This window comes from Oenanthe melanoleuca, chromosome 25 (assembly GCF_029582105.1).
Source record: "Oenanthe melanoleuca isolate GR-GAL-2019-014 chromosome 25, OMel1.0, whole genome shotgun sequence".
NCBI lineage: Eukaryota > Metazoa > Chordata > Aves > Passeriformes > Muscicapidae > Oenanthe > Oenanthe melanoleuca.
Window position 1 is genome coordinate 6,913,325 of NC_079358.1, and position 26,650 is coordinate 6,939,974.

Here is a 26,650-nt window from a genome sequence, read left to right on the forward strand (position 1 = left end):
ATAACCCAGTCCCCTTTCCCTCCCCCCCAGTCCCTCCCAGTCCCCTCCAGTCCCCTCCAGTCCCTCTCAGTCCCCTTTCCCTCCCCTCTAGTCCCCCCAGTGCTCTCCCAGTCCCTCCCACTCCCTCCTAGTCCCCTCCCAGTCCCTCCCAGTCCCCTCCAGTCCCCCCAGTGCTCTCCCAGTCCCTCCCACTCCCTCCTAGTCCCCTCCCAGTCCCTCCCAGTCCCCTCCAGTCCCCCCCAGTGATCTCTCAGTCCCTCCCACTCCCTCCTAGTCCCCTCCCAGTCCCCTCCAGTTCCCTTTCCCTCCCCTCCAGTCCCCCCAGTGCTCTCCCAGTCCCTCCCAGTCCCCTCCCAGTCCCCTCCAGTCCCTCTCAGTCCCCTCCCAGTCCCCTTTCCCTCCCCCCCAGTCCCTCCCAGTGCCCCCAGTCCGTACTGGGGCTGGAGAACATGTTGTCGAACTCGATGATGAGGTCGTCGTCGCGGTCGAAGCGCTCGAAGCGCACGAGGGGCGAGGCGTTCATGTCGGGATAGTCCTCGTCCAGCTCCATCTCGGAGCCGTCGTCGTCGTCCTCCTCCTCCTCGCCCTCCTCGCCCTCCTCGTCGTCCTGGCGGGACCCCCCGGGTCAGCACCCCAAATTTGGGGGGTTTGGGCTCAAGTTTGGGGGGTTTGGGGTGAAAATAGGGGGGTTTGGGCTCAAATTTGGGGGGTTTGGGGTCAAAATCGCAGCCCCTGACCCAAAACTGGGGAATTTGGAGTCAAAATTGGGGAATTTGGAGCCAAAATTGCAGCCCCCGACCCAAAACTGGGGGAGTTTGGGCTCAAATTTGAGGGGGTTTGGGGTCAAAATTTGGGGGGGTTTGGGCTCAAATTTGGGGTCAAAATTGCAGCCCCTGATCTAAAACTGGGGGTGGTTTGACCCAAAACTGGGGAATTCAGAGCCAAAATTGCAGCCCCTGACCCAAAACTGGGGGAGTTTGGGCTCAAATTTGGGGGGTTTGGGGTCAAATTTGGGGGGTTTGGGCTCAAATTTGGGGGGTTTGGGGTCAAAATTGCAGCCCCTGATCCAAAACTGGGGGTGGTTTGACCCAAAACTGGGGAATTTGGAGCCAAAATTGCAGCCCCTGACCCAAAACTGGGGGGGTTTGGGCTCAAATTTGGGGGGGTTTGGGGTAAAAATTGCAGCCCCCTCACCCCAAAATTGGGAATTTTGAGTCAAAATTGCAGCCCCCAACTCAAAACTGGGGGAGTTTGGGGTCAAATTTGGGGAGTTTGGGGTCAAATTTGGGGGGTTTGGGGTCAAATTTGGGGGGGTTGGGGTCAAATTTGGGGGGTTTGGGCTCAAATTTGGGGGGTTTGGGGTCAAAATTGCAGCCCCTGATCCAAAACTGGGGAATTTGGAGTCAAAATTGGGGAGTTTGGAGTCAAAATTGCAGCCCCCGACCCAAAATTTGGGGGCACTTTGACCCAAAACTGGGCACCCTGACCCCCAAAATGGGAGCAGCCTGACCCCAAATGCCACCCCCAGACCCAAAATTTGGGGGCATTTTAACCCAAAACTGTGAATTCTGACCCCAAGTGACACCCCCAACCCAAAATCTGGGGGCACCTTGACCCAAAATTGCACCCCCTGACCCAAAATTGCACCCCCTGACCCAAAATTGCACCCCCTGAACCAAAATTTGGGGATATTTTAACGCAAAAATGGGCGCCCTGACACCAAGTGATACCCCCTGACCCAAAATTACATCCCTGACCCAAAATTTGGGGGCATTTTAACCCAAAACTGGGCACTCTGGCCCAAAATTCCTCCCCCAGACCCAAAATTTGGGGCATTTTAACCCAAAACTGTGCGCTCTGACCCCAAGTGACACCCCCTGACCCAAAATTGCACCCCCAGACCCAAAATTTGGGGGCACCTTGACCCAAAATTGCACCCCCGACCCAAAATTTGGGGGCACCTTGACCCAAAATTGCACTTCCTGACCCAAAATTACATCCCTGACCCAAAATTTGGGGGCATTTTAACCCAAAACTGGGCACTCTGACCCAAAATTCCTCCCCCTGACCCAAAATCTGGGGCATTTTAACCCAAAACTGTGCGCTCTGACCCCAAGTGACACCCCCGACCCAAAACTGCACCCCCAGACCCAAAATTTGGGGACACCTTGACCCAAAATTGCACCCCTGACCCAAAATTCCTCCCCCAGACCCAAAATCTGGGGCATTTTAACCCAAAACTGTGCGTTCTGACCCAAAATTCCTCCCCCAGACCCAAAATTTGGGGGCATTTTAACCCAAAATTGTGAATTCTGACCCCAAGTGACACCCCCGACCCAAAATCTGGGGGCACTTTGACCCAAAATTTGGGGACACCTTGACCCAAAATTGCACCCCCTGACCCAGAATTCCTCCCCCAGACCCAAAATTGCACCCCTGACCAAAATTGCACCCCCAGACCCAAAATTCGGTGGCACTTTACCCCAGAATTGCTCCCCCGACCCAAAACCGGCACAGCTGCAGAGATCCCCCCATTACTCAGGTGTGACCCCGATATTTCAGGGTGACCCCCCCCCCCCAATATTTTTGGGGTGTCCTCAGCACCCCCCATCCCCCACCTGATCATCCTCATCTTCCTCCTCCTCCTCCTCCTCCTCGTCCTGGCTGTCGTCCTCGTCCTCGTTGCTGCCGCTGCTGTCCTCCTCCTGCGTGTGCTCCTCCTCGTCCTCGGGGTCCAGGATGTTCATGGAGTCTGTGGGGAGGGGGCCGGGGTGGGGGTGAGACCCCCTAAATCACCCCAAAATCCCCTGGAACCCCCCGGTGCGGCGCCCACCTTCGCGGTTGGCCTGCAGGGTGGAGGCCTGGCTGAGGTTGGACGGAGCCTCGTCCATCAGCACGTCCTCCTGCGACTCGTCCTCGCCCGAGCGGCTCACTGGGGACGGGGGGCACGGGGGTCACAGTGGGGTCACAGCGGGGTCATAGGGGGGCACGGGGGGGGACAGGGGTCACAGGGGGCACAGCGGGGTCACAGCGGGGGGGGGCAGGGGGGTCACAGGGGGTCACAGGGGGTCAGAGGGGACACAGGGGGGTCACAGGAGGGTCACAGGGGGACACAGCGGGGTCACAGGGGGGTCATAGGGGGTACAGGGGTCACAGGGGGGTCATAGGGGTCACAGGGGGGTCATAGGGGGGGACGGGGTCACAGGGGTCACAGGGGGTCATAGGGGTCACGGGGGGTCATAGGGGGTACAGGGGTCACAGCAGGGTCACAGGGGGTCACGGGGGTCACAGGGGATCACAGTGGGGTCATAGGGACACAGGGAGGCACAGTGGGGTCACAGGGGGGCACGGCAGGGTCACAGGGGTCACAGTGGGGTCACAGGGGGGTCATAGGGGGTCACAGCAGGGTCACAGGGTCGCAGGGGGTCACAGGGGGGTCATAGGGGGCACAGGGATCACAGCATGGTCACAAGGGGGCACAGCAGGGTCACAGCGAGGTCACAGGGGGTCACAGGGTCAAAGTGGTGTCACAGGGGGACACAGGGGGTCACAGCGGGGACACAGGCGGGGTCACAGGGGTCACAGGGGGACACAGGGGGTCACAGGGGGGTCATAGGGGTCACAGTGGGGTCACAGAGAGCACAGGGGGGTCATAGGGGGTACAGAGGTCACAGGGGGCACAGCGAGGTCACAGGGGGACACAACGGGGTCACGGGGGGGACAGAAGTCATAGGGGGCACAGCGGGGTCACAGGGGGACACAATGGGGCATGGCGGGGTCACAGAGGGCACAGGGGTCACAGGGGTCACAGTGGGGTCACAGGGGGACACGGGGGGTCACAGGGGGACACAGCGGGGTCACAGGGGTCACCCTGAGGGGTAGGGGTCACCCCGATATCCAGGGGTCACCTTGATGGCCAGGGGGTCACTCTGATTTCCAGAGGTCACCACAACAGTCAGGGGTCACCCTGAGGGTCAGGGGGTCACCAGGAGGGTCAAGGGGTCACCTCAATGTCCTGGGGGTCACCCTGAGGGTCAGGGGGTCACCACGGGTCACCACGAGGGGCAGGGGGTCACCAGGAGGGTCAAGGGGTCACTCTGATGTCCAGGGGTCACCACAACAGTCAGGGGGTCACCACAATATCCAGGGGGTCACCCTGATGGTCAGGGAGTCACTACAACAGTCAGGGGTCACCACGAGGGGTAGGGGGTCACCCCAATGTCCTGGGCGGTCACCCTGATGGTCAGGGGATCAACATGGGTCACCACGAGGGTCAGGGGGTCACCAGGAGGGTCAAGGGGTCACCACGAGGGGCAGGGGGTCACCCCAATGTCCTGGGGGTCACCACGAGGGTCAGGGGGTCACCAGGAGGGTCAACGGGTCACCCCAATATCCAGGGGGTCACCCTGATGGTCAGGGAGTCACCACAATGTCTGGGGAGTCACCCTAATCTCCAGGGGGTCACCCCAATGTCCTGGGGGTCACTTCGATGGCCAGAGGGTCACCCTGAGGGTCAGGGGTCACCACAATGTCCAGAGGGTCACCTCGATGGCCAGGGGGTCACCCTAATTTCCAGGGGGTCACTCTGATGTCCAGAGGCCACCACAACAGTCAGAGCGTCACCCCAATATCCAGGGGGTCACCACGATGATCAGGGGGTCACCCTGATGTCCAGGGGGTCCCTCTGCTGTCCGAGCAGTCACTCAGGAGTCACTCATGGTCACACACTGGTCACTCAGTGGTCACTCAGGGTCACTAAGTGGTCACACATTGGTCACTCCAGGTCACTCAGGGTCACACACTGGTCACTCTGGGTCACTCAGCGTCATTCAGGGTCACTCAGAGGTCACTCAGCCATCACTCAGCAGTCAGTGGTCACTCAGCAGTCACTCACTGGTCCCTCAGTGGTCACTAATGCTCACTCAGTGATGGTCAGTGTCACTCAGCAGTCACTAATGGTCATTCAGCGGTCAGTCCACAGTCATTTATGGTCACTCAGTGGTCACTCACGGTCACTCATGGTCACTAATGACCACTCATGGTCACTCATAGTTACTCAGCAGTCACTAATGGTCACTAATGGTCACTCAACAGTCACTCCACAGTCATTTATGGTCACTTAGTGGTCACTCAGCAGCCACTGGTGGTCACTCATGGTCACTCAGTGGTCACTCAGCAGTCACTCATGGTCACTCAGCAGTCACTCATGCTCACTCAGCGGTCACTCAGTGGTCACTCAGCAGTCACTCTTGGTCACTCAGCGGTCACTCATGGTCACTCAGCGGTCACTCAGGGTCACTCATGAGTCACTCATGGTCACTCAGCGGTCACTCAGTGGTCACTCACGGTCACTCAGCAGTCACTTAGTGGTCACTCAGCAGTCACTTAGTGGTCACTCAGCAGTCACTCATGCTCACTCAGCAGTCACTCATGGTCACTCATGGTCACTCAGCGGTCACTCATGCTCACTCAGTGGTCACTCAGCAGTCACTCTTGGTCACTCAGCAGTCACTCATGGTCACTCAGCAGTCACTCTTGGTCACTCAGCGGTCACTCATGGTCACTCAGTGGTCACTCAGCAGTCACTCTTGGTCACTCAGCGGTCACTCATGGTCACTCAGCGGTCACTCATCAGTCACTCAGCGGTCACTCAGCAGTCACTCATGGTCACTCATGGTCACTCATGGTCACTCAGCGGTCACTCAGGGTCACTCAGAGTCACTCATGGTCACTCAGCATCACTCATGGTCACTCAGTGGTCACTCATGGTCACTCATGGTCACTCGGCGGTCACTCAGGGTCACTGGTGGTCACTCAGCGGTCACTCAGCAGTCACTCAGTGGTCACTCAGCGGTCACTCATGGTCACTCAGCAGTCACTCATGGTCACTCAACAGTCACTCATGCTCACTCAGCGGTCACTCAGCAGTCACTCATGGTCACTCAGCGGTCACTCAGTGGTCACTCAGCAGTCACTCTTGGTCACTCAGCGGTCACTCAGTGGTCCCTCACGGTCACTGGTGGTCACTCAGTGGTCACTCAGCAGTCACTCAGCAGTCACTCATGGTCACTCAGTGGTCACTCAGTGGTCCCTCACGGTCACTGGTGGTCACTCAGTGGTCACTCAGCAGTCACTCATGCTCACTCAGCAGTCACTCACGGTCACTCATGCTCACTCAGCGGTCACTCACGGTCACTCATGGTCACTCAGCAGTCACTCAGCAGTCACTCATGGTCACTCATGGTCACTCAGCAGTCACTCAGCAGTCACTCATGGTCACTCAGCGGTCACTCACCGATGATGGTGCTGTTGCCGTCGGCGCCGTCGCGCTCCAGCAGCTCGTCAATGAGATCCTCCAGCTCGTTCTCCACCTGGGGGGGCACGGGGGGGTTTGGGGGTGCCGGGGGGGCCCTGGGGGTCCCGGGCAGTTCGGGGAGGGGTCCCCACCTGCATCTCCTGGGTGCTGAGCCCCTCGGGCTGCCCGGCCAGCACCACCGTGTCCCCCTCGGCCTCGCCGTCCATGTCGCCGTCGGCCGCCTCGGCCTGAGCCGCCTCCGCGTCCTCCTCGGGGGGCTCGGGGTCACCAGGGTCACCTGGGGGGACAGGAGGGGTCACAGAGGGGTCACGGGGGGTCAGGGGTGTGGGGGGTCACGGAGGGGTCACGGGGGGTCACGGGTGTGGGGGGTCACGGGGTGTCAGGGGTGTGGGGGGGTCATGGGGGGGTCACAAGGGGTCAGGGGTGTGGGGGGGTCACGGGGGGGTCACAGGGGGTCAGGGGTGTGGGGGGGGTCACAGGGGGTCAGGGGTGTGGCCATGGATGGAGGGGGCCATGGGGTGACACTCAGAGGGTGTGGGTGACACTCTGGGTGTGGCCATGGGGTGACCCCAGGGATGTGACAATGGGGTGACCCTGTGAATGTGACAGTGGGTGTGACCCTGGGGGTGTGAGTGACCCTCTGGCTGTGACCCCAGGGTGACCCCATGGCTGTGGTCACTATAGCTGTGACCCCATGGGTCTGGCTGTGGGTGTGACCCCGGTGTGACCCCATTTTCGGGGGTCTGTAACTCCATCAGGGGGCGCTGTGCCCGCCTCATGGGCACCCCCATTGTCATGGGGTGACCCCGTGGCTGTGTCCCTGTGGCTGTGACCCCAGTGTGACCTCGGTGTGACCCCAATTTCGGGGGTCCGTACCTCCGTCGGGGGGCGCTGCCCCCGCCTCGCGGGCGCCCCCGTTGCCATGGGGTGACAATGGGGGTGTGAGTGACCCCATGGCTGTGACCCCAGTGTGACCCCGGTGTGGCCCCAATTTCGGGGGTCTGTACCTCCGTCGGGGGGTGCCGCCCCCGCCTCGCGGGCGCCCCCGTTGCCATGGGGTGACCCCATGGCTGTGTCCCTGTGGCTGTGACCCCGGTGTGACCCCGATGTGACCCCGGTGTGACCCCAATTTTGGGGGGTCCGTACCTCCATCGGGGGGTGCCGCCCCCGCCTCGCGGGCGCCCCCGTTGCCATGGGGTGACAATGGGGGTGTGAGTGACCCCGTGGCTGTGACCCCATGGCTGTGGGTTTTTGGGGGTCCGTACCTCCATCGGGGGGTGCCGCCCCCGCCTCGCGGGCGCCCCCGTTGCCATGGGGTGACCCCATGGCTGTGTCCCTGTGGCTGTGACCCCGGTGTGACCCCGATGTGACCCCGGTGTGACCCCAATTTTGGGGGGTCCGTACCTCCATCGGGGGGTGCCGCCCCCGCCTCGCGGGCGCCCCCGTTGCCCTCGGCCTTGCTCTTGCTGGAGGAGCCCTTGGCCCCGAAGATGCCGCTGGGCTGGTTGACGATGCGCGACAGCGTCTCCAGCGGCTTCAGCGCCGCGTTCACCGTGTTGGCCATGTTGGGGCTGCGGGCACAGCGCTGGCACCCCCAACCTCGCAGGGACCCCAGAACCGGGCAGGGACCCCCAGAACCAACCAGAACCGCCCAGGGACCCCCAGAACCAACCAGGGACCCCCAGAACCACCCAGGGACCCCCAGAACCGCCCAGGGACCCCCAGAACCAACCAGAACCGCCCAGGGAACCCCAGAACCAACCAGGGACCCCCAGAACCAACCAGGGACACCCCAGAACAAACCAGGGACCCCCAGAACCAACCAGGGACACCCAGAACCAACCAGGGATACCCCAAAACCAACCAGGGACCCCCAGAACCGGGCAGGGACCCCCAGAACCAACCAGAACCACCCAGGGACACCCAGAACCAACCAGGGACCCCCAGAACCAACCAGAACCACCCAGGGACACCCAGAACCAACCAGGGACCCCCAGAACCAACCAGGGACCCCAGAACAAACCAGAACTGCCCAGGGACCCCCAGAACCAACCAGGGACACCCCAGAACCAACCAGAACCGCCCAGGGACCCCCAGAACCAACCAGGGACCCCCCAGGAGAACCAACCAGAACCAACCAGGGACCCCCAGAACCGCCCAGGGACCCCCAGAACAAACCAGGGACACCCAGAACCAACCAGGGATACCCCAAAACCAACCAGGGACCCCCAGAACCGGGCAGGGACCCCCAGAACCGCCCAGGGACCCCCAGAACCAACCAGGGACACCCCAGCACCACTCAGGGACACCCAGAACCAACCAGAGACATCCCAGAACCAACTAGAACCACCCAGGGACCCCCAGAACCGCCCAGGGACCCCCAGAACAAACCAGGGACCCCCAGAACAAACCAGAACCAAACAGGGACACCCCAGAACCAACCAGAACCACCCAGGGACCCCCAGAACCACCCAGGGACCCCAGAACAAACCAGAGACATCCCAGAACCAACCAGAACCGCCCAGGGACCCCCAGAACCAACCAGGAACACCCCAAAGCAAACAGGGACACCCCAAACCAACCAGGGAGCCCCCCAAAGCTTCTCAAGACTCCCCAAAATCTCCTCAAGACACCCCCAAATCCCCTCAAGACCCCCAAAATCTCTTCAAGACCCCCTCAAATCTCCTCAAGACCCCCTCAAACCTCCCCAAGATCTCCCCAAATCCCCTAAAAACCCCTTAAAACCCCAATTAATCTCCCTCAAACCTCCTCCAAACCCCCTAAGGACCCCCCAAACCCCTGAAAACCCCTCAAGATCCCCTTCAAACCCCTCTGAGGACCCCCCAAACCCCTCTGAGGACCCCCCAAAGCCCCCTGAGGACCCCCCAAAGCCCTCTGAGGACCCCCCAAACCCCTCTGAGGACCCCCCAAAGCCCTCTGAGGACCCCCCAAAGCCCCCTGAGGACCCCCGAAACCCCTCTGAGGACCCCCCAAACCCCTCTGAGGACCCCCCAAACCCCTCTGAGGACCCCCCAAAGCCCCCTGAGGACCCCCCAAACCCCTCTGAGGACCCCCCAAAGCCCCCTGAGGACCCCCCAAACACCTGAAAACCCCTCAAGATCCCCTTCAAACCCCCTTAAAATCCCTCCAAACCCCCCTGAGGACCCCCCAAACCCCCCTGAGGACCCCCCAAACCCCTGAAAACCCCTCAAGATCCACTTCAAACCTCCTCAAGACCACTTAAAATATCTCCAAACCCCTCTGAGGACCCCCCAAACCCCTCTGAGGACCCCGAAAACCCTCTGAGGACCCCCCAAGCCCCCCAAGCCCCCCCGGGCCGCACCTGGACAGGTCGAGGCTGTGGGGCACGCGGGCCAGGTCGTTGACCAGCCCCTTCTTGAGGAACAGGCGGATGATGTTGTTCATGCCGTTGTGCGGCGCCTTGGCCGCGCTGCTGTAGAAGCTCGAGGTGGACGGGCACGACTCCATGATGGTGCTGATGATGCACATGACGGCCTGGAGCCTGCGGGCAGGGCGGCGGTCACTCGGGGGAGTGGTCACTCGGGGGAGTGGTCACTCGGGGGTCAGGGTCACTCGGGGGACAGGGCAGTGGTCACTCGGGGGAGTGGTCACTCAGGGCAGTGGTCACTCGGGGCAGGGGTCACTCGGGGGAGTGGTCACTCAGGGGTCACTCGGGGGACAGGGCAGCAGTCACTCGGGGGAGTGGTCACTCAGGGCAGGGGTCACTCGGGGGAGTGGTCACTCAGGGGTCACTCGGGGGACAGGGCAGTGGTCACTCAGGCAGGGGTCATTCGGGGCAGGGGTCACTCAGGGGACAGGGGTCACTCGGGGGACAGGGGTCACTCAGGCAGGGGTCACTCAGGGCAGGGGTCACTTGGGTGACAGGGGTCACTTGGGACAGGGGTCACTCAGGGCGGGGTCACTCAGGAGGGGTCACTCAGGGGGGACAGGGGTCACTCAGGGGGGACAGGGGTCACTCAGGGGTCACTCGGGGGAGTGGTCACTCAGGGGTCACTCAGGCAGGGGGTCACTCAGGGCAGGGGTCACTCAGGGCAGGGGTCACTCGGGGGACAGGGGTCACTCAGGGGGAAACTGCAGTGGTCACTGAGGGGACATTGTCCCCACTCTGTCCCCATTGTCCCCACATTGTCCCCACACTGTCTCCACTATCCCCACACTGTCCCCACTGTCCCTGCTGTCCCCATTGTCCGCCACTCTCCCCACACTCTCCCCTCACTGTCCCGACTATCCCCATAGTCCCCACTGTCCCCACTCTCCCCACACTGTCCCCATTGTCTGCCACTGTCCCCCCACTGTCTCTATTGTCTCCCCATTGTCCCCACTCTCCCCACAGCCCCCCCTGTCCCCACTCTCCCCACCCTGTCCCCGCTGTCCCCACCCTGTCCCCGCTGTCCCCCTGTCCCCACCCTGTCCCCACTGTCCCCGCTGTCCCCACTCTCCCCACACTGTCCCCATTGTCCCCACTCTCCCCACCCTGTCCCCGCTGTCCCCACCCTGTCCCCGCTGTCCCCCCGTCCCCACCTGGCGTGTTTCTCGGTGCTCTCGGCCATGGCCAGCGCGCGGCCGAGCGCGGCCTTGACCTCGTTGACCAGCGCCACCTGCGCGTCGGTGCCGCTGCCGGCGGCGGCCAGGCTGGCCAGGAACAGCCGCGCCAGCGCCGGCGTGTCCTTGTCCTCGGCGTTCTGCTGGTGCGGCAGCAGGTGGTCCAGGACAAAGGCCAGCACGCTGCAGTCCTGCGGGGACACGGGGGTCACAGCCGGACAGGGGACAGGGGGACACAGAGGACACACAGCCGTACATGAGACAGGGGACAGGGGGACACAGAGAACACACAGCCAGACATGAGACAGGGGACACGGGGGTCACAGCCGGACAGGGGACAGGGGGACACAGAGAGCACACAGCTCTACATGAGACAGGGGACAAGGGGGTCACAGCCGGACAGGGGACAGGGGGACACAGAGAGCACACAGCTCTACATGAGACAGGGGACAAGGGGGTCACAGCCGGACAGGGGACAGGGGGACACAGAGAGCACACAGCTCTACATGAGACAGGGGACAAGGGGACACGGGGGTCACAGCCGGACAGGAGACAGGGGGACACAGAGAACACACAGCTCTACATGAGACAGGGGACAAGGGGACACGGGGGTCACAGCCGGACAGGGGACAGGGGGACACAGAGAACACACAGCTCAACATGAGACAGGGGACAGGGGGACACAGAGAACACACAGCTCTACATGAGACAGGGGACAAGGGGACACGGGGGTCACAGCCGGACAGGGGACAGGGGGGACACAGGGGTCACAGCTGGACAGGGGACACAGGGACACACAGCCGGACATGAGACAGGGGACAGGAGGACACACAGCCGGACAGACGTGGGACAGGAGGGACACGGGGGTCACAGCCGGACAGGGGGACACACAGCCGGACATGAGACGGGACAGGGGGGTCACAGCCAGAGAGGGGACAGGGGAACACACAGCCAGACACGAGACAGGGGACAGGGGGACAACAGGGGTCACAGCCGGACACGAGACAGGGGACAGGGGGACACGGGGGACACAGTGGGACAGGGGGTACATGGGGGTCACACAGCCGGACACACAGGGGGGTCACAAATCTGGGGGACAGGGGGGTCACACACCTGGATATGGGACGGGAGGGACACGGGGGTCACACTCCCGGACACCTGGACGGGGGGGTCACACACCCAGCTTGGACTGGCTCTCCCTGCACACCCTGTCCCTGTCCCCTGTCCCTGCTGGCTGTCCCCACGGTGTCACCTCCTTGATGAGCTCAGACTGCCCCTCCCTGCACACCCTGTCCCTGTCCTCAGCCCCGGTGTCCCTGTCCCTGCAGTGTCACCTCCTTGCTGATCTAGGACTGGCCCTCTCCTCATACCCTGTACCTGTCCCCTGTCCCTGCTGGCTGTCCCCACGGTGTCACCTCCTTGCTGAGCTCAGACCGGCTCTCCCTGCACACCCTGTCCCAGTCCCCCAGCCCCGATGGCCCCAGGTGGCCCCAGTGTCCCTGTCCCCGCGGTGTCACCTCCTTGCTGATCTCTGACTGGCTCTCCCTGCACACCCTGTCCCTGTCCCCAGCCCCGGTGGCCCTGGCTGGCCCCGGTGTCCCTGTCCCTGCAGTGTCACCTCCTTGCTGAGCTCAGACTGCCCCTCCCTGCACACCCTGTCCCTGTCCCCAGCTGTCCCGGTGGCCCCATTGTCCCTGTCCCCGCGGTGTCACCTCCTTGATGAGCTCGGACTGGCCCTCTCCTCATACCCTGTACCTGTCCCCAGCCCTGGTGTCCCTGTCCCTGCAGTGTCACCTCCTTGCTGACCTCGGAGTGGCTCTCCCTGCACACCCTGTCCCTGTCCCCAGCCCTGGTGGCCCCACTGTCCCTGTCCCCGCAGTGTCACCTCCTTGCTGATCTCTGACTGGCTCTCCTAGCCCACCCTGTCCCTGTCCCCAGCTGTCCCGGTGGCCCCACTGTCCCTGTCCCCACGGTGTCACCTCCTTGCTGATCTCTGACTGGCTCTCCCTGCACACCCTGTCCCTGTCCCCAGCTGTCCCGGTGGCCCCGGTGTCCCTGTCCCCGCAGTGTCACCTCCTTGCTGACCTCGCACTGGCTCTCCTAGCTGACCCTGTCCCTGTCCCCAGCCCTGGTGGCCCCACTGTCCCTGTCCCCGCAGTGTCACCTCCTTGCTGATCTCTGACTAGCTCTCCTAGCCCACCCTGTCCCTGTCCCCAGCTGTCCCGGTGGCCCCGCTGTCCCCGTCCCCGCGGTGTCACCTCCTTGATGAGCTCGGACTGGCTCTCCTAGCCCACCCTGTCCCTGTCCCCAGCTGTCCCGGTGTCCCCGGTGTCCCCGTCCCCGTGGTGTCACCTCCTTGATGAGCTCGGACTGGCTCTCCTAGCCCACCCTGTCCCTGTCCCCAGCTGTCCCGGTGGCCCCGCTGTCCCCGTCCCCGCGGTGTCACCTCCTTGATGAGCTCGGACTGGCCCACGCTGTAGCTGTAGTTGGCGATGAGCGCGGCGATGCCCACGTAGGAGCGCACCAGCTCCGCCAGCAGCCGCAGGATGGTCGAGGTCGGCATCAGCGGCTTGGAGCCGCGCGCCCGGCCCCGCTCCTCGCCGCGCTCGCCCTCCTTGTCCTTGCGGCCATCGCGGCCCTCCTCGGGGCTGGAGGCTGCGGGGACACGGCCACGGGGTCAGGGACGGGGGGACAGGGGTCAGGGACATGGGGACAGGGACACGGCCACGGGGTCAGGGACGGGGGGACAGGGACACGGGAATGGGGTCAGGGGGACAGGGACAGGGGGACAGGATCAGGGACATGGGGACAGGGACACGGCCACGGGGTCAGGGATGGGGGGACAGGGACACGGCCACGGGGTCAGGGACAGGGGGATGGGGTCAGGGGATATGGGGACAGGGTCAGGGACAGGGACTGGGGGACAAGCACACGGGGATGGGGTCAGGGACAGGGGGATGGGGCCATGAACAGGGTCAGGGACACGGGGACGGCGTCAGGATGGGGGACAGGGGGACAGGGGGACAGGGGGATAGGGACATGGGGACAGGGTCAGGGACGGCATCAGGGACAGGGACGGGGACAGGGTGAGGGACACGGCCATGGGGTCAGGGACATGGGGACAGGATCAGGAACATGGGGACAGGGTCAGGAACATGGGGACAGGGTCAGGGTCAGGGACAGGGTCAGGGACGGGGGATGGTGTCAGGACATGGCCACGGGGTCAGGGACCGGGGGACAGGGGGTCAGGGACATGGGGACAAGGTCAGGGACATGGGGACAGGGACAGGGTCAGGGGACACAGGGGACAATGTCAGGGACATGGGGACAGGGTCAGGGGACAATGTCAGGGACATGGGGACGGGGTCAGGGGGTGTGGGGACAATGTCAGGGACATGGGGACAGGATCAGGAACATGGGGACAGGGTCAGGGACATGGGGACAGGATCAGGGACAGGGTCAGGGACGGGGGATGGTGTCAGGACACGGCCACGGGGTCAGGGACGGGGGGACAGGGGGTCAGGGACATGGGGACAGGGACAGGGTCAGGGGACACAGGGGACAATGTCAGGGACATGGGGACGGGGTCAGGGGATGTGGGGACAATGTCAGGGACATGGGGACAGTGCCACCTTCTCCCTGGGGTGTCCCCGAGGGCGGCGTCTCGGCCGCGGCTCCGTCAGCAGCGAAAACCTGGGCCTGGGGGAGGGGGGAGAGGGGTCAGAGCTGGGGGGCCAGCCCCAGAAACACCCCATAACCCCCAAACTGCCCCATAACCCCTAAAAACTGCCCCACAGCCACCACAAACTGCCCCATAGCCCCCCAAAAACACCCCATAACCCCCCAAAAACTGCCCCATAACCCCCAAACTGCCCCACAGCCCCCCAAACTGTCCCATAGCCACCCCAAACTGCCCCATAGCCACCCCAAACCACCCCACAGCCCCCCACATTCCCTCCAGCCCCCCCCAACCACCCCATAACCCCCTCAAACCACCCCCTAGCCCCCCCAAACCACCTCAAGCCCGCCAAAACCACCCCCTATACCCCTCAAATCACCCCATAACCCCTCAAACCACCCCATAACCCCTCAAATCACCCCATAACCCCCTCAAACCACCCCCAGCCCCCCCAAATCCCCCCCAAACCACTCCATAACCCCCTCAAAACCACCCCCCACACCCCTCCAAACCACCCCCAGCCTCCTCAAATCACCCCATAACCCCCCCAAACCACCCCATAACCCCCTCAAACCACCCCCAGCCTCCTCAAATCACCCCATAACCCCTCCAAACCACCCCATAACCCCCCTAAACCACCCCCTAGCCCCCCCAACCACCCCATAACCCCCTCAAATCACCCCATAACCCCTCAAACCACCCCCCAGCCCCCCCAAATCCCCCCCAAACCACTCCATAACCCCCTCAAACCACTCCATAACCCCTCAAAACCACCCCCCATACCCCTCCAAACCACCCCCCAGTCCCCCCAAAACCCCTGCAGCCCCCCAAAACCACCCCATAACCCCCTCAAACCACCCATTAGCCCCCCCAAACCACCCCATAACCCCCCAAATCCCCCCTCAAACCACCCCCTAGCCCCCCCAACCACCCCATAACCCCCCAAATCCCCCCTCAAACCACCCCCTAGCCCCCCCAACCACCCCATAACCCCCCAAATCCCCCCCCAAACCACTACATAACACCCCCAAACCCCCTAGCCCCGCAAAACCACCCCCAAAACCAGCCCCAAACCACCCCATAACCCCCCCAAACCACCCCCCACACCCCCCCGGGGCCGCACGTTGATGGCGAAGCCGGCGGGGGGCTCGAAGTCGGCGGGGGGCCGGGTGAGGCTGCGGTACTGCTGGTACATGTCGTCCCCAATGTCCGACAGCAGCTGGCTCACCTCGCTGGGCGCCGCGCCCTTGGGGTCCCCCTTGTCCCCTGGGGGGGGGGCACGGCCGTCAGGGGGCACGGGGAGAGCCCGGGGGGGGGCAGGGGGGGCAGGGGAACCCCCCAGGGAGGGGCAGGGGGGGCAGGGGGAGAGCCCGGGGGGGATGGAGGGGGGGCAGGGGAACCCGCAGGGGGGATGGAGGGGGGCAGGGGAACCCCCAGGGGGGATGGAGGGGGGCAGGGGAACCCCCAGGGGAGATGGACGGGGGGCAGGGGAACCCCCCAGGGGGGATGGAGGGGGGGCAGGGGAACCCCCAGAGGGGATGGAGGGGGGGCAGGGGAACCCCCCAGGGGGGATGGAGCGGGGGCAGGGGAACCCCCCAGGGGGGATGGAGGGGGGGCAGGGGAACCCCCCAGAGGGGATGGAGGGGGGGCAGGGGGAGAGCCCGGGGGGCATGGAGGGGGGGCAGGGGAACCCCCAGGGGAGATGGACGGGGGGCAGGGGAACCCCCCAGGGGGGATGGAGGGGGGGCAGGGGAACCCCCCAGGGGGGATGGAGGGGGGGCAGGGGAATCCCCAGGGGGGATGGAGGGGGGGCAGGGGAACCCCCCAGAGGGGATGGAGGGGGGCAGGGGGAGAGCCCGGGGAGGATGGAGGGGGGGCAGGGGAACCCCCCAGGGGATGGAGGGGGGGCAGGGGAACCCCCAGGGGGGATGGAGCGGGGGCAGGGGAACCCCCAGGGGGGATGGAGGGTGGGCAGGGGAACCCCCCAGAGGGGATGGAGGGGGGCAGGGGAACCCCCAGGGGGGATGGAGGGGGGGCAGGGGAACCCCCAGAGGGGATGGAGGGGGGGCAGGGGGAGAGCCCGGGGAGGATGGAGGGGGGGCAGGGGAACCCCCAGGGGGGATGGAGGGGGGGCAGGGGGAGAGCCCGGGGAGGATGGAGGGGGGGCAGGGGAACCCCCCAGAGGGGATGGAGGGGGGCAGGGGAACCCCCAGGGGGGATGGAGGGGGGCAGGGGAACCCCCCGGAGGGGATGGAGAGGGGCAGGGGAACCCCCAGGGGGGATGGAGGGGGGGCAGGGGCGCCCTGATTGTTCCTATAGGGGCACCCCAATTCCTTCTATATGAGCACCCCAATTCCTCTCTTATAGGGGCACCCCAACTCCTTTATGAGCACTTTAATTCTTCCTATATGGTAATTCCCTCTACAAGCCTACCTCAACTCCTTCCCTATATGGACAGCCCAGTTCTTTCTATATGGACAGCTCAATTCCTCCCCTGTATGGGCACCCCAATCCTTTCCCCATATGGACACCCCAATTCTTCCTGTATGACCACAATTCCCTCTATACGAACATCCTTATTCGTCTATATGATCACCCCAATTCTTCCTATATGAGCACCCCGATTCTTTCTATATGGGCAACCCAATTCCTTCCCTGTATGAGCACCCCAATTCTTCCTGTATGGGCCCCCAAATTCCTTCTCTATGGGCACCCCAATTCCTCTCCTATATGGGCACCCCAATTCTTTCTATGTGAACATGCCAATTTCTCATATATGGACACCCCCATTTTTTCTATGTGGGCACCCCAATTCCTTCCCTGTATGGGCACCCCAATTCCTTCTATATGGGCACCCCAATTCCTTCTATATGGACAACCCAATTCATTCTATATGGACACCCCAATTCTTCCTATATGGGTACCCCAATTCCTTCTATATGGGCACCCCAATTCTTCCTTTATGGGCACCCCAATTTTTCCTATATGGGCACCCCAATTCCTTCTATATGGACACCCCAATTCTTTTTATATGGACACCCTAATTATTCCCCTGTATGGACACCCCAATTCTTCCTATATGGCACCCCAATTCTTCCTGTATGGACACCCCAATTCCTTCTATATGGGCACCCCAATTCTTCCTGTATGGACACCCCAATTCCTTCTATAGGGCACCCCAATTCTTCCTCTATGGGCACCCCAATTCTTTCTATATGGGCACCCCAATTCTTCCTGTATGGGCACCCCAATTTCTCTCCTATATAGGCATCCCAATTTTTCCTATGTGGACATGCTAATTTCTCGTATATGGGCACCCCAATTCCTCTCCTATATGAGCACCCCAATTTTTTCCATATGGGCACCCCAATTCTTCCTATATGGGCACCCCAATTTTTTCCATATGAGCACCCCAGTTCTTCCTATATTCACCCCAATTTTCCCTATATAGGCACCCCAATTCTTCCTATATGGGCACCAAATCTTTGTCACAGTCCCATATCAGAGTTTGGTGGGCACCCACACATTGCACAGGACACCCCAATTCCTGCTCCATGTACCCCCCACTCCTCCCCTGGCACCCCAAACCTCCCTGGGGATTTCTCCCCCCATCTGGGGGTCCCCCAATTCTTTGTCACAGCCCCTTGCCAGTCAGGACGACACCCAGGGCATTGCACAGGACACCCCAACTCCTGTTCCATGTGCCCCCCACTCCTCCTCCTGCACCCCAAACCTCCCTGGGGATTTCTCCCCCCATTTGGGGGGTCCCCAAATCTTTGTCACAGCCCTATATCAGAGTCTGGTGGGCACCCAGGGCATTGCACAGGGCACCCCAATTCCTGTTCCACGTACCCCTCACTCCTCCTGCACCCCAAACCTCCCTGGGATTTTCTCCCCCCATCTGGGGGTCCCCCAATTCTTTGACTTGCCAGTCAGGACGACACCCACACATTGCACAGGGCACCCCAACTTCTGTTCCACGTACCCCCCACTCCTCCCCTGGCACCCCAAACCTCCCTGGGATTTCTCCCCCCATTTGGGGGGTCCCCAAATCTTTGTCACAGTCCCATATCAGAGTTTGGTGGGCACCCAGGGCATTGCACAGGACACCCCAACTCCTGTTCCATGTGCCCTCCACTCCTCCCCTTGCACCCCAAACCTCTCTGGGGATTTCTCCCCGCATCTGGGGATCCCCCAAATCTTTGTCACAGTCCATATCAGAGTCTGGTGGGCACCCAGGGCATTGCACAGGACACCCCAAATCCTGCTCCATCCATGTACCCCAAACTCCTCCCCTTGCACCCCAAACCTCTCTGGGGGTGTCTGCCTCCCTTGTGTGCATCCCCTGAGCCCCCCAAACTCTTATCAGAGTCTGGTGGGCACCCAGGGCATTGCACAGGACACCCCAATTCCTGTTCCACGTGCCCCCCACTCCTCCCCTTGCACCCCAAACCTCCCCCAGGGGTCTCCCCCAAACCCCAGCCCCCCGTACCCTCCTCGGGGGCGTGGTGAGCACCTCGCACATTGCACAGGACACCCCAATTCCTGTTCCACGTACCCCCCACTCCTCCCCTTGTACCCCAAACCTCTCTGGGGATTTCTCCCCCCCATCTGGGGGTCCCCTAAATTTTTGTCACAGCCCCTTGCCAGTCAGGACGACACCCAGGGCATTGCACAGGACACCCCAATTCCTGCTCCACATGCCCCCCACTCCTCCCCTTGCACCCCAAACCTCCCTGGGGATTTCTCCCCCCATCTGGGGGTCCCCCAAATCTTTGTCACAGACCCTTATCAGAGTCTGGTGGGCACCCAGGGCATTGCACAGGACACCCCAATTCCTGTTCCACGTACCCCCCACTCCTCCCCTTGCACCCCAAACCTCCCCCAGGGGTCTCCCCCAAACCCCAGCCCCCCGTACCCTCCTCGGGGGCGTGGTAGGCCGCCAGGGCGTTGAGCATGTCGTAGATGACGTCTCGGATGGGCTCGGGGATGGGCGGCAGCGCCGCCGCCTTGGCCGGGGTGGTTTTCACCAACTGCACCGCGTTGGGACCCTTGATCCGCAGGTTCTCAAACTCGTCGTCCGAGGCTGCAAAATTCGGGGGGTCAGGGGTCTGGGGGGGTCAGGGCTTGGGATGGGTCAGAGATGCCCCCCCTAGAAGCCCCTCCAGGATCCCCCCTGGTGTCCCTGTCCCCCCTCCAGGACCCCTCCTGTCTCCATCCCTGTCCCCCCATGTCCCTCTGCCCCGTCCCCAGTCCCCTCCATGTCCCTTTCCCCACTCCAGGACCCTCCCTGTCCCCATCCCACCCCATCTCCAGTCCCTCCATGTTCCTGTCCCCCCTCCAGGGTCCCCCCTATGCCCCTGTGCCGCCTCCAGAACCCCTCCTGTCCCCATCCCTGTCCCCTCTGTCCCCATCCCTGTCCCCCCATGTCCCTCTGCCCCATCCCCAGTCCCACCATGTCCCTGTCCCCCATCCAGGATCCCCCCCATGTCCCTGTCCCCCCTCCAGGATCCCCCCCATGCCCCTGAGCCCCCTCCATGTCCCTCTGCCCCATCTCCAGTCCCCCCCATGTCCCTGTCCCCCTTCCAGGACCCTCCCTGTCCCCATCCCACCCCATCTCCAGTCCCCTCATGCCCCTGTCCCCCCCTCCAGGATCCCCCCTATGTCCCTGTCCCCGCTCCTGTCCCCTCCAGGATCCCCCCCATGTCCCTGTTCCCCCTCCTGTCCCCCCCCATGCCCCTATCCCCCCTCCTGTCCCCTCCAGGATCCCCCCCACATCCCTGTCCCCCCTCCAGTCGCCCCCCATGCCCCTGTCCCCCCTCCTGTCCCCTCCTGTCCCCCCCCATGTCCCTGTCCCCCCATCCTGTCCCCCCCCATGTCCCTGTCCCCATCTCCAGTCCCCCCATGTCCTTGTCCCCCCTCCAGGATCCCCCCCATGTCCCTGTCCCCCGTCCTGTCCCCTCCTGTCCCCCCCCATGTCCCTGTCCCCCCTCCAGGATCCCCCCCATGTCCCTGTCCCCCCTCCTGTCCCCCCCCATGCCCCTGTCCCCCCTCCTGTCCCCTCCTGTGCCCCCCCATGTCCCTGTCCCCCCTCCAGGATCCCCCCTATGCCCCTGAGCCCCCTCCAGGATCCCCCCCACGTCCCTGTCCCCCCTCCAGTCGCCCCTCATGCCCCTGTCCCCCCTCCTGTCCCCTCCTGTCCCCCCCCATGTCCCTGTCCCCATCTCCAGTCCCCCCATGCCCCTGTCCCCCCTCCAGGATCCCCCCCATGCCCCTGTCCCCTCCAGTCCCCCCCCATGTCCCTGTCCCCCCTGCTGTCCCCTCCAGGATCCCCCCCATGCCCCTGTCCCCCCTCATGTCCCTGTCCCCCCTCCTGTCCCCTCCTGTCCCCCCCATGCCCCTGTCCCCCCTCCTGTCCCCTCCCATGTCCCTGTCCCCCCTGCTGTCCCCTGCAGGATCCCCCTCATGCCCCTGTCCCCCCTCCTGTCCCCCCCCATGTCCCTGTCCCCCCTCCTGTCCCCCCCCATGCCCCTGTCCCCTCCTGTCCCCCCCCATGTCCCTGTCCCCCCTGCTGTCCCCTCCAGTCCCCCGCTGCCCTCACCGGTGCCGGAGCCGCGCGGGGCGGGCAGGGCGATGCGGATGCAGCCCGTGGCCACCTCGGTGAAGACGTGGGGGCTGCGGCAGGCGGCGGGGCCCAGCACCCGCAGGATGTAATTCACCTCCCGCGAGCCCAGGCTGCCCGACACCACCCCCGAGGTGGTGCTGCCCGCGCCGCTGGTGGCTGCTGAGCGCACCACCTGGGGACAGCACGGGGACAGAGTGGGTATGGGGACAGTGTAGGGACAGCATGGGGACAGCAGGGACACACACCATGGGGACAGCAGGGACACCATGGGGACAGCAGGGACACCACCCCCGAGGTGGTGCTGCCTGCGCCGCTGGTGGCCGCCGAGCGCACCACCTGGGGACAGCACGGGGACACAGTGGGTATGGGGACAGCTGGGACAGCATGGGTATGGGGACAGCAGGGACACCATGGGGACAGTGTGGGTATGGGGACAGCAGGGACACCATGGGGACAGCAGGGACACCACCCCCGAGGTGGTGCTGCCTGCGCCGCTGGTGGCCGCCGAGCGCACCACCTGGGGACAGCATGGGGACAGAGTGGGTATGGGGACAGCAGGGACACCACGGGGACAGTGAGGGTATGGGGACACCTTGGGGACAGCAAAGACACCACCCCCGAGGTGGTGCTGCCTGCGCCGCTGGTGGCCGCCGAGCGCACCACCTGGGGACAGGGACACAGTGGGTATGGGGACAGCAGGGACACCATGGGGACAGTGAGGGTATGGGGACACCTTGGGGACAGCAGGGACACACGGGGACAGCAGCGACACCATGGGGACAGAGTGGGTATGGGGACACCATGGGGACAGCAGGGACAGCATGGGGACAGCAGGGACAGCATGGGGACAGCAGAGACACCACCCCCGAGGTGGTGCTGCCTGCGCCGCTGGTGGCTGCTGAGCGCACCACCTGGGGACAGGGACAGAGTGGGTATGGGGACACCATGGGGACAGCAGGGACAGCATGGGGACAGCAGGGACAGCATGGGGACAGCAGAGACACCACCCCCGAGGTGGTGCTGCCTGCGCCGCTGGTGGCTGCTGAGCGCACCACCTGGGGACAGGGACAGAGTGGGTATGGGGACAGCAGGGACACCTTGGGGACAGTGAGGGTATGGGGACACCATGGGGACAGCAGGTACACCATGGGGACAGTGAGGGTATGGGGACACCATGGGGACAGCAGGGACACCTTGGGGACAGCAGAGACACCACCCCCGAGGTGGTGCTGCCTGCGCCGCTGGTGGCCGCCGAGCGCACCACCTGGGGACAGCACAGGGACAGAGTGGGTATGGGGACAGCAGGGACACCATGGGGACAGTGAAGGTATGGGACAGCAGGGACACCACCCCCGAGGTGGTGCTGCCTGCGCCGCTGGTGGCTGCCGAGCGCACCACCTGGGGACAGCATGGGGACAGAGTGGATATGGGGACAGCAGGGACACCTTGGGGACAGTGTGGTTATGGGGACAGCAGGGACACCATGGGGACAGTGAGGGTATGGGGACACCTTGGGGACAGCAGGGACACACGGGGACAGCAGCGACACCATGGGGACAGAGTGGGTATGGGGACACCATGGGGACAGCAGGGACAGCATGGGGACAGCAGGGACAGCATGGGGACAGCAGAGACACCACCCCCGAGGTGGTGCTGCCTGCGCCGCTGGTGGCTGCTGAGCGCACCACCTGGGGACAGCACGGGGACAGTGTGGGCATGAGAATGGCATGGGGATGGCATGGGGGACAGGAATGGCATGGGGACAGCCTGGATCTAGGGACACTGTGAGTATGGGGACAGCATGGGGACAGTGTGGGCATGGGGATGGCATGGGGGACAGGAATGGCATAGGGATATCACGGGTATGGGGACAGTGTGGATATGAGGACATCATGGGGACAGTGTGGGCATGAGGATGGCATGGGGATGGCATGGGGACATCACGGCGACAATGTGGGCACGGGGACAGCGAGGGGACACAGTGACCACGCGCCCACCACGAGCGCACCCCGGCCACCCCCCGCCCCTCTCGCACCTTCTCCATGGTGTGGCGCAGCGTGCAGGGGTCCTCGATGATGTGGCGGAACAGCAGCGTCACCAGCGGCGTGAAGCCGGTGAAGCCGGAGCTCTGCGTCAGCGCCAGGATGGTGCGGGTGGAGCGCAGCTCGGCGAACAGCAGCGCGTGCTTGTGCTGCCGCGTCAGGCGCAGGCACAGCCGCAGCGTGGCGTGCAGCGTGTCCGGGTCCACCGGCACCCCCAGCATGCTGACGCACGCCCGCAGCACCGCCGGCACCGCCTCCTCCGCCAGGCCCCGCACCGGCGCCTCCTCCGCGTCCTCGCCGGGGTCGGGGGGGTTGGTGGTGCTGGTGGTGGTGGTGGAGGGGGGAGAGGGGCAGGGGGCGGCGGTGGAGGGGGTGGTGGTGGTGCTGGTGGTTGTTGTTGTTGTGGTGGTGGTGGTGGGGGGGTCTTCGTCTGTAGGAGGAGGGTCTGGAGCTGTGGGGAGGGGGGGTGGGGTGAGAGGGGGTTTTTGGGGGGGTTATGAGGCACTCTGTGGTGCCTGTGACCCCCCCATGACCATTCTGACACTCCATGGCCATTCCAACCCCCCTCCATGGCCTCTGTGACCCCCCATGACCATCCCAACCCCACCATGACCTCTGTGACCCCCCCATGACCATTATGACACTCCATGGCCATTCCAACCCCCCTCCATGGCCTCTGTGACCCCCCCATAGCCCCTGTGACCCCCCCATGACCATCCCAACCCTACCATGACCTCTGTGACCCCCCCATGACCATTCTGACACTCCATGGCCGTTCCAACCCCCCTCCATGGCCTCTGTGACCCCCCATGACCATCCCAACCCCACCATGACCCTTCCACAACCTCTGTGACCCCACCACGACCATTCTGACCCCCCATGACCATTCTGACACTCCATGGTCATTCCAACCCCCCTCCATGGCCTCTGTGACCCCCCATGACCATCCCAACCCCACCATGACCCTTCCACAACCTCTGTGACCCCACCACGACCATTCTGACCCCCCATGACCATTCTGACACTCCATGGTCATTCCAACCCCCCTCCATGGCCTCTGTGACCCCCCCATAGCCCCTGTGACCCCCCCATGACCATCCCAACCCTACCATGACCTCTGTGACCTCTATGACCCCACCATGACCATTCTGACCCCACCATGGCCTCTATGACCCCCTACAACCCCCCCATGGCCCCTGTGACCCCCCATGACCATCCCAACCCCACCACAGCCCCCCGTGACCTCTCTGACCCCACCATGACCTCTATGATCCCCCATGACCCCACCATGACCTCTACGATCCCCCATGACCCCTATGACCTCTCCATGACTTCTATGACACCTCCATGACCCCTATGACCCCACCATGACCCCTATGACCCCACCGTGACCCCTATGACCCCCCCATGACCCCTCCCATGGTCACTGTAACCCCCCCATAGCCTTTCTGACCCCAGCACGACCATTCTGACGCCTCCATGGCCTCTATGATCCCCCCCAAAACCCCTCAGACCCCTCCCCAAAACCCCTCAGACCACTCCCCAGAACCCCTCAGACCACTCCCCACCTCTCAGACCCCCCAATACCGCTCATACCCCTCCCCAAAACCCCTCATACCCCTCCCCAAAACCCCTCAGACCCCCTCAGACCCTTTCCCAGACCCCCTCGGACTCCCCAACACCTCTCAGACCGCTCCCCAAAACCCCTCAGACCCCCCCCCAGACCCCCTCAGACACCCCCCAAAACCCCTCAGACCCTCCCCACAACCTCTCAGACCACCCTAAAACCCCATAGACCCTCCCCACAACCCCTCAGACCCCCCCAAAACCCCTCAGACCACTCCCCAGAACCCCTCAGACCCCCCCAAAACCCCTCAGACCACTCCCCAGAACCCCTCAGACCCCTCCCCAAAACCCCTCAGACCCCCCCCTCAAAACCTCCCAGACTCCCCAGAACCCCTCAGACCCTCCCCAGACCCCCTCAGCCCCCCCAGACCCCCTCAGCCCCCCATCCCCCTCCCCATACCGGGGGTCTCGTCCTTGCCCTTCCCCTCGGGGTCCCCCTCCCCGCCCTCCTCTCGGCCCTTCCCGGCCCGGGGGGGGCGCAGCAGCGTCAGCATCACCGGGCGCCGGTTCCCGGTCTCCTCGTTCACCTGGGGAGGGGGACAGCGGGGTCAGGGGGACAGCGGGGTCACAGGGGGGACAGCAGGGTCAGGGGGACAGCCGGGTCAGGGGGACAGCGGGGTCAGGGGGACAGCGGGGTCAGAGGGGACAGCGGGGTCAGGGGGACAGCAGGGTCACAGGGGGGACAGCGGGGTCAGGGGGACAGCGGGGTCAGGGGGACAGCGGGGTCAGGGGGACAGCAGGGTCACAGGGACAGCGGGGTCAGAGGGGACAGCGGGGTCAGGGGGGACAGCGGGGTCACAGGGGGGACAGCAGGGTCACAGGGGGACAGCAGAGTCAGGGGGGACAGCGGGGTCAGGGGGGACAGCGGGGTCAGGTGGGACAGCGGGGTCAGGTGGGACAGCAGGGTCAGGGGGGACAGTGGGGTCAGAGGGGACAGCAGGGTCAGAGGGGACAGCGGGGTCAGAGGGGACAGCAGGGTCAGGGGGGACAGCAGGGTCAGGGGGGACAGCGGGGTCAGAGGGGACTGAGGGGCCTTGGGGGACACCGGGGTCACAGGGGGGTCAGTGGGGTCACAGGGCAGACACTGAGGGTCACAGGGGGACACCAGGGGGGACAGGGGGGACACCGGGGTCACAGGGGTGTCAGCAGGGTCACAGGAGGGGCAGCGGGGTCACAGGAGGGTCACTGGGATCACAGGGGGACTGAGGGAACATGGAGGGTCACAGCGGGGACACTGAGGGTCAGGGGGGACTGAGGGGACGGGGGGACAGTGGGGTCACAGGGGGACAGCGGGGTCGGGGGGTCACTGGGGTCACAAGGGGGACAGCAGGGTCACAGGGGGGTCACTGAGGGTCAGGGGGTACTGAGGAAACATGGAGGGTCACAGGGGGACAGGGGGACATGGGGGTCACAGGGAGGTCACTGAGGGTCACAGGGGAACATGGAGGGACATGGAGGGACACCAGGGGGTCACACGGGGACAGGGGAAACAAGGGACACCAGGTCCAATCCCCGTGGGGTGACACCATGGAGTGACACTGGAACCCCTCCCCATGGGGTCACACGGAGGGACAGGGGTGACATTGGAGCTCCTCCCTGTGGGGTGACACCAGGGGACACAGGGGGGACAGGGGTGACACTGGGGCCGTGTCCCCTTGACTGGGGCTGCGATCCCTGCCCTGGGTGACACCGGGACGTGTCCCCTTTCACTTGAGCCACGGCTCTGTGGCCCAGCTGACCCTGGGACATGTCCTCGTGTCCCAGGGCACTGTCCCCAT

At 64.0% G+C, this 26,650-nt stretch overlaps 1 protein-coding gene across 1 annotated transcript in view; it reads right to left on the reverse strand.

Annotated features, from left to right (window-relative positions):
- The window catches only part of HUWE1 (HECT, UBA and WWE domain containing E3 ubiquitin protein ligase 1), a 157,587-nt gene that overhangs the window by 69,553 nt on the left and 61,384 nt on the right, over window positions 1-26,650 (reverse strand). Inside the window, exons 38-52 of the mRNA XM_056510874.1 lie at window positions 25,273-25,399; window positions 23,240-23,697; window positions 21,181-21,376; window positions 19,498-19,665; window positions 15,703-15,845; window positions 14,533-14,599; window positions 13,347-13,555; window positions 10,880-11,091; window positions 9,660-9,839; window positions 7,721-7,887; window positions 6,448-6,593; window positions 6,296-6,371; window positions 2,834-2,932; window positions 2,619-2,752; window positions 436-607 (exon numbers count right to left, since the gene is read on the reverse strand). Of these exons, the coding sequence (XP_056366849.1) occupies window positions 436-607; window positions 2,619-2,752; window positions 2,834-2,932; window positions 6,296-6,371; window positions 6,448-6,593; window positions 7,721-7,887; window positions 9,660-9,839; window positions 10,880-11,091; window positions 13,347-13,555; window positions 14,533-14,599; window positions 15,703-15,845; window positions 19,498-19,665; window positions 21,181-21,376; window positions 23,240-23,697; window positions 25,273-25,399 (2,554 nt within the window). The remainder of the gene's footprint in view (window positions 1-435; window positions 608-2,618; window positions 2,753-2,833; window positions 2,933-6,295; window positions 6,372-6,447; window positions 6,594-7,720; window positions 7,888-9,659; window positions 9,840-10,879; window positions 11,092-13,346; window positions 13,556-14,532; window positions 14,600-15,702; window positions 15,846-19,497; window positions 19,666-21,180; window positions 21,377-23,239; window positions 23,698-25,272; window positions 25,400-26,650) is intronic.